The sequence below is a fragment of the Pelobates fuscus genome, chromosome 3, assembly GCF_036172605.1.
Source record: "Pelobates fuscus isolate aPelFus1 chromosome 3, aPelFus1.pri, whole genome shotgun sequence".
Lineage (NCBI taxonomy): Eukaryota > Metazoa > Chordata > Amphibia > Anura > Pelobatidae > Pelobates > Pelobates fuscus.
This window is the reverse complement of record NC_086319.1, coordinates 410,602,433-410,610,649: the sequence shown is the minus strand read 5'-3', so window position 1 is coordinate 410,610,649 and position 8,217 is coordinate 410,602,433. Positions and strand designations below refer to the sequence as shown.

Here is an 8,217-nt window from a genome sequence, read left to right as displayed (position 1 = left end):
TCACAGCATCTCTACCCACCTTTCAATATCCCTAACCACTCACAGTCCCCCTACCTACTCACAACCCCCTACCCACCATACAGCGCCTACCCACTTACAGACCCCCTACTCACTTACAGACCCCCTACCCACCTCACAGCCTCCTACCAACCTCACAGCCCCCTACCCTCTCACAGCCCCTACCTTCTCACAGCGCATCTACCTTCTCACAGCCCCCCACCCTCTCACAGCCTCTCCCCACAAACCCTGTCACAGCCCCCTCACACACCATCACAGCCCCCCCACACACCCCGCTATCTCTCCACACAACCCTGTCACTCCCCCATACACGCACCATCACCTTCCATACACCCTGTCACCCTCACACACACACTGTCACCTCCACACACATTCTATCATCCCCATACACACACTGACATCCCCAATCACTTTCAGCCCCCACACACTGTCACCCCTTCACCCAGCTATATTTATATATGCATACGAGCGTATCATTTTTTTGGGGGTGGCGAGGTGGATCTTGGATCTTGAGTTCACACACTTTTTTCTCCAGGGCTTAACCCCTGTTCTTATATCTTTATATTTTCAAGCTTTGTATTTGCATTGATACTACTTTTTATTTTATTTTTTTAACATCCAATTGATGTATTTTCTATACAGTATTTATTGTGCTATTACTTTATTATACTATATCCATCTCTAAAACATTTAGTTCCAATATATTTTTTTGTGTTCATATCTTAGATTTTAGGGCTTTAGTTTAGCTAATTTTTATCCCTCTCCTGTTTCTCCCTTCTTGCTGCCGACTTTCTTTTGTCAGTAGCTATGTCTTTAATCCCCCATCACAGCCTGCTTGCGAGCCACAATAATCGTAAGTTAGGTGCAGGTGCCATTTTGTTGGTTTCATATGGATGTTGCCACATTGGCGGGCATCATCTTTTTTGGATTTGGGAAGGTGCCATTTTCCCTGATCCTGAAAAGAAAAAAGTATTAAAAAGTTTTCAAAGTAGTTAAAGGTTTTAGAGCCCTCGGTTTGCCTCTATTTTAAGACCCTTCACTACTCTTTAAATTGATTAAGAGGTTTTATTAGAACATATGAATTTGTGCTAACTGAGTGAGGATACTTAATTTTGTTTACATTGAAGGATGAAGGGTAGAGTTGCCTGTGACCCCTAGTTAAACAGATTTTGCTAAGATGTATAAGCCCACTGAGCAATCTCACCTTAAATGCGAATGTTGATATCCCCTGATATCCCTGATCTGGGTGACCAACATATCCAAAGATCACACATATCAGTTCACGGGTTCAGGAATTTCCTGGAAGTAAACATTTTTTAACACAGTAAAGGAGTTTAAGCATGCGTGGGGTAGGCATAAGGCTCTCCTAACTATAAGATAAGGCCGGGGACTAATGAAAGTATTTAGAAAATTGGGCAGACTATGTTTCTAAGAGTAAATTGTTTTGTAATGATTGTTTTAATAAGGAAAATTATATTTCTGCGCTCTTTGATAATATTTCCAATAAAGAATAAAGTAAAAAATATATATTGCTCCACCTATTGTGGATGACTTGGCGGACATAAGAGAATGCTACATATTAACCTATGGGCTAAAGGTTAAAAATGGCCTTTAACTAAACATTGCTTGTAAGATGATGACATTTTTCCTTAATGGGGAAATAACCCTCAAATCTTACCTGCAGAAAGCTGAAAAATGCAATTTGAGAACAAAAAAACACTTCCAAATCCATAATTCCTAATATTTAAATTTTGCACCTCCGCGCCTTTACATTGTTTGCATGCGTGATCGGCCCGAAATGTCCTGACCACCATCTTGAGAACTGGCAGCAGCGCCATTTCTGCATACGTACAAATTAATCATACGAACGGCCTCGTTCATGAGTGCCATTTGCGCATGCGTGCATGAAATACTACCGAAATCAGCAAACAGACTTACCAGACCTCCCAAAATTGAGTCTGCCAGTCCGGGAGCTCTGCTTAAACTCTATGGATATGCTGAGTCCAGATGATCCCATGTTGTACTGCAGAGATACTAATCCATGTAGTTGGTTCCCATCTACATACAGATGGGCTACATGTTACCTGGAGCTTCCTGGGCAAGGAAGCTGACCTGTCCAGGGTGAAGACTACAATAATATTTAGGTGAGAAAAAAATAAAAACTTTAACAGATCAAACTGTCTGATCAAACTGTCTGTTAAGAGGAAAGGAAAAAAGACTCAGGAACTAACTGACAGTGATCCTTATATACCTGCTGTCAGGAAATACTGGGAGCCTACATGCAGAGTGTAATAGAAAAGTAACATTTACCAGACCTTAGAAACGCCGGATTGGCAACACACGTACAGAGAAACAGGTAGAAGCCGAGGTCAGTTGAGCCAGAAATCAAGAACAACGAGGGTACACAACCCAAGTCAAAGGGTAATAGAAAGAAGGGTAGTCAAACAAGCCAAATTCAAAACCAAGAATACAATATTAGAGTACAATGCGCTATTGGGACTATAAGAACCACAATAGGGCAATGAGTCATGTCCTGAAGTTTCCTTTTATACTGTGTTCTTTTAATTGGAAGCCACCCCCAAAACATTCTGATTTGAACGTTTTGACAGGTCTTGACATCATCAGCATCATGACGTCAGCATGCACCCACCACATAATAGAAAGGGGCGGGGCTATCACGGTCGGCGTGATGATCGCTGGAAACCTTAAGAGGACTTCTGGATAATTCCCCAACCTCCTTTAAGATGACATCAGTGTGTGGCACAGCCTGTGCCCACACATAAGGTACCCTGACACCTGTCCAGGTTTTTTTCCTTTACTATTGGCTAGAGGGAGGAGCTAACCCATTGGTTAAATGCTGCCATGATTAACCAGGAAAGACAAAATCTTGTAATTGAATAATTGCTCACATGACCTGTGATGTCATGTGTCAGATTTAAATTTTTACCCTATAAATACTGTGAAGTCTTCAGTATGTAAGACTTTTGAAAAAGCCATTGGACAGTTGAAACATATTACTATTTTATATTGTTTTTATAGTTTTTTTAACTAGCAAATCTAATAAAGTAGTTAATATTTTAAACTTTATTGGACTTCACCGTGATTGTTTGTGGAGCCTGGGACCACATATACATTTGATGGGGAAAATACCACCTGAGGAATGTGTAGTGAGCAATACCCTAATTTGCTCTATACTTGTGAGTATTTCTCCTATTTTTAATAAAACAGATATTTGCATCAGTGAGCACTATATATTTTATTCTGTGTTTTGCATATATGACTTACCAAAAAGCCAGTAAACCCACAAGGAAGGGTTGACATCATCCTGACCTACTGTAGCCAGTTGAAGATTCTATGCATTATGGCACTTTAAGATAAGAAGATACCACTTACCCTTAGGCAGGGATTACACCGCCCAGGCACAACTAGATAGAGCTATCCGAGAAACTAAATATATCAAGGCGCTACCCCCCATTTCTTACCTGTTTGCACATTTTATTGGACCGGATTGAGAGACTCTGGTTTGGGTGTTGTGGCTGCCTACCTGTTCAAATACATGCACGCTAGAGACCAAGCTCACATATATCATATACTGATTATTGTCTTAATTTACTTTATTGTCCTCTTGCTTTAATTATTCTTTTCATAGAACGTGCAACTATCATGACATGTCAAATGTAACCATTGCATGCCTACTATAATCTTGTTGATATGTTCTACCAAGGCTGTATACCTTTGTACTAGTGATGTCCCGAACAGTTAGCCGGGAACCGTTCGCTGGCGAACATAGCGTAATCGCGGTCGTGAAAATGCGCGATGTTCGGTCCGCCCCCTAATCGTCATGGAGTTGGGAGGGTCTGGGAGGGAGGGTCTGCTGCTGATCGTCTGGAATGTGTCTGCTGACTGTGAGGTACAGGGTCAAAGTTTACTCAATAATGACGAATAGGGGGCGGACCGAACATCGCGCGTGTTCGCGACCACGAACACGCTATGTTCGCCACCGAACGGTTCCCGGCGAACTGTTCGGGATATCACTACTTTGTACTATAAAATAAAGAACGTAAAAGTAATAATGGGTAGGGATGCATACACAACTTCTATTCCTTCTCCTATTATGTGGCTTGTGGGATGAGGCCTTTGCAGGCAGAACTATACCATGTCACGTTTAAACATTTGTTATGAAGGAACACAACTGCAGATTTCATATAGTTTGGGTATTTATTATAAAAAGTAAAAGGTATTGACTTTAAGTCCAATTTACAGGTACTGTAGCTTTAATTAGTAAACGATAACTGAAGTTTCACAATTACAGGTACTGTAGCTTTAAGTAGTAAACGATAACTGAAGTCCACAATTACAGGCACTGTAGCTTTAAGTAGTAAACGATAACTGAAGTCCACAATTACAGGCACTGTAGCTTTAAGTAGTAAACGATAACTGAAGTCCACAATTACAGGCACTGTAGCTTTAAGTAGTAAACGATAACTGAAGTCCACAATTACAGGCACTGTAGCTTTAAGTAGTAAACGATAACTGAAGTCCACAATTATAGGCACTGTAGCTTTAAGTAGTAAACGATAACTGAAGTCCACAATCATAGGCACTGTAGCTTTAAGTAGTAAACGATAACTGAAGTCCACAATTACAGGCACTGTAGCTTTAAGTAGTAAACGATAACTGAAGTCCACAATTATAGGCACTGTAGCTTTAAGTAGTAAACGGTAGTAATTAGCAGACACTGAATCAGAAAGAGTCTCTTAGTAGTATTAATGAATTAGGTGATAAGAAGTTACAATAGCTGTTCCATAGACTTTAACTGAAGCAAGACAGATGCAGCTAACTGAGATAAAGTATGAGTTGAAGTTAGCTGTAACGGGTTTGTTTTATCGAAAGACTTTGGAGACAGGAAATAACAGCTTTGAGATGCAACGCTTATCACAGAGGTTTTACTTAGCTTCCGGCACATAGAACACTGGTTCCCGAGATCTCCTCAGAGGCGGTTATCCTGGAAGGAGAGAGTTCAGCTTTAGTCGTGGATGAGGAGAGGTGAAGGGAACTTGAAGTCTTCCAGTCCGGTCCGGTAACAGAGGGCTTTCACAACGATGTTGCAGCCGGTTCGTGAGTACGGAACGTAGTTCAATAATCCAGCGTCGCTCAGCTGGTGCGGTCGGATTAAATAGGGAGACCGTGTCATAAGGGGGTGTGGCTAAGCTCCGTGGAACCAGGAAGTAAGAGGATACCATAGTTAAGGCATGACATACCAACTTTTAATCATTATTAATAAGAAGCCCATCAGAACTGGTGTGAGATTTATCATTGGGACACCTTAAGGACATTTCCAATATATCCCAATATTACTGAGAGTAACAACATTCTAAGCAAATAAATTAATTTAAAAAACAAAAATCAAACAGCAGTAGTATTGGGAAACTGGAACTAAAAACTAATTGCCATATAGAGTCATGTTGAAAATATTTGGTATTGTTTCTATTAATTTCCATTGGAGGAATGATGACTTTTGTCATCCCACTTTCATTCATAACTTTTACGTTAATACAGCCAATTTGAAAAGCACAAATATGTCTTTATGTACATAGCATTTTTGTTACATCCAAAGAAGGTTCCATAGAAGTACATATTTACATAAGTTTCCAAGGATGAAATTTCCTGAATTTATATAATTAGTATACTGTAAGAAAATATGTTTGTTTTTCTATTGCACCTTATTTAATCATTTTATGTAAAATATGTAAATTACAAATAAGACAAAATAAAATACCGAAATCCATGACCCATTTTCTTACCATCATCAATATAATCTCTGATAAAATTGAATCTTATTGAATGAAAATATTTTCAGTTTAGAAGCTTCCTAGAAATCTAAATAATGAAGATAAGTTTGTAGATGAGGATGTATTCAGTAACATATGTTTTCTTTTTTATCTTCAGGAAATTAATAATAACCACACAAAGATCTACGAATTCTTACTTCTTGGTCTCCAAGACCTTCACAATTTTAGGATCCCAATTTTCATGTTTATCACTATACTTTATTTTGCAACAGTCATTGCAAATAGTCTTATTATTACACTTGTATCAGTCAGCCACAAGCTGCGTTCCCCGATGTACATATTTCTTTGTCACCTCTCTATATGTGACATACTTGTCAGTTTCATTGTCACCCCTAATGCTCTAAAAGTCATATTGCTCATTGTGAGCCCTATATCCTATAGTGAATGCCTCACTCAATTGTATTTCTTTATTGTTTCTGTAATTGTGGAATGCTGTCTGTTATCTGTGATGTCCTATGATCGATACTTGGCCATATGTAAGCCCTTACACTATATATCAATTATGAATCTTAGACTTACAAATTACCTGGTATTATTATCTTGGATAGTGGCTTTTCTGCAGTCAGCAGTTACGTACATGTATATCATTCAACTGAAGTTTTGTGGTCCTAACATTATTAATCATTTTTTCTGTGATCTTGCTCCAGTTCTTGAACTGTCCTGCTCTGATACATCAGTTGCGCAAATTGAAATTTCTATATTTGTCATTATTGGAGGTCTCTCTCAAATTTCCTTCATCATTTTTACCTATGTCTCTATTTTAATTTCCATTCTCGGGATCTCCTCCAGCACTGGGAGACAGAAAGCCTTTTCTACTTGCAGTTCCCATCTTGCTGTTGTATGTACATATTATGGGACAATGATTACTCTGTACGCAGCTCCATCTAGAGGATACTCATCTAATTTGAACAAGATCTTGTCTTTACTAAACACAATGATAACTCCTTTATTCAATCCAATGATATACAGTCTGAAGAACAATGAGATCAATACATTAGTTATCACTGTTTTCCTTAGGAAAAGGGCATGCTAGAAGATTGGTACTGGAAGTATTTATTTAGCTAGTTTTGTATGTGCCAATATACCTGGAGATTTATTTCATTACAAGCTGCAATTCCTCCAACTTTAGGCCTATCAGGTGATCATACAAACGCTTAAACTCCACACCAGAATGTAAGCCAAATCATGAACCAAATTAATCATGCAATGGAAAGGCATGTTCATCTTGATTTGTGATTCAGAATTCTACAATTTCAAGGAGGACAATAGCATGTTCATTGAATATTAGGTTCCCCATTTATCAATATCAGAGACTCCTGATAATAGCCAATATTGCAAAATTAGAAGAGCTAATGTAGCTCATATTGCCAAAAAGTCAAATTATGGCCATAATAGAAACATGTCAGAACATACAGTGCATTTGCTGTGTATGGTGAATTATAGCCACAGACCAGCCAGAGTGCCCCTGATGACCTATGCCCAATGCCGAAACAACCATCAATGGGGACCTGAGCATCAGAATTGGACCATGGAGCAATGGAAAAATGTTGCCTGGTCTGATAAATCAAGTTTTCTTTTAGATCAGGCATAGCAATGTAACTAATTAAAGTAAAGCTATTTCAACATCAATTGACTTACACAAGAATCGCATGTACATAAAACAAAAAAACATACTTTATTAATATTTAATATTTTTAATATTTAATTAAGTTAAATAGTGGGTTATAAAATTAGATTTTAAACTGAACAAGCAACACCCAGCATTTTTACTTCTATACTGCCCAGGATATATATACGTACACCAAATTATTAAACATCAAGAGATCTATAAATAAATTAATAAAGCTCTACTATTATCAGGCCCAGCAGATGATCTGATGAAGGACAATATAAACCAAATTACAATAATACAATACACCTTTTAATTATTTTCTTTTTAATTTATTTACTGTATTGATAATAGTGTAAAGAGCTTGTTTATTATACTTTATAGTGGATTGTACAGATGTGTGTACTCATACTTGAGCATGGCACAATTGTTTGGTTCTTCTGAACAAAATTTCCCTTAAAGAAAAGTTTGCTAAGGACGTCTGATGCTTGGAATGAGACAACTCGCTTTCTCAGAAATTTGGCCGTGGCGAGTTGAGGCCTGTTGGAGGTATAAAACCTCCCCAGTACTAGTGTAGGGTCACAGGGATCCCCAAAGGAAGTTTTTAACTATTTGCCAGCTGACAAATACTTAACCCAAAATCTGATAGCAAGCAAAACTGCTAAGCCATTGGCTGGTTCATTTGTTTTTGGATTAGGGAATGTCACAGCTCGGAATTTGCATTTATCATCCAGGTAG

General features: G+C 38.4%; 1 protein-coding gene across 1 annotated transcript; it reads left to right on the top strand.

Annotated features, from left to right (window-relative positions):
- The first annotated feature begins 6,318 nt into the window (after positions 1-6,318).
- On the top strand, positions 6,319-6,903 carry LOC134603719 (olfactory receptor 1-like). Its single transcript, XM_063449898.1, has one exon. The coding sequence runs from the start codon at positions 6,319-6,321 to the stop codon at positions 6,901-6,903; it is 585 nt and encodes a 194-aa protein (XP_063305968.1).
- Positions 6,904-8,217: the final 1,314 nt, after the last annotated feature.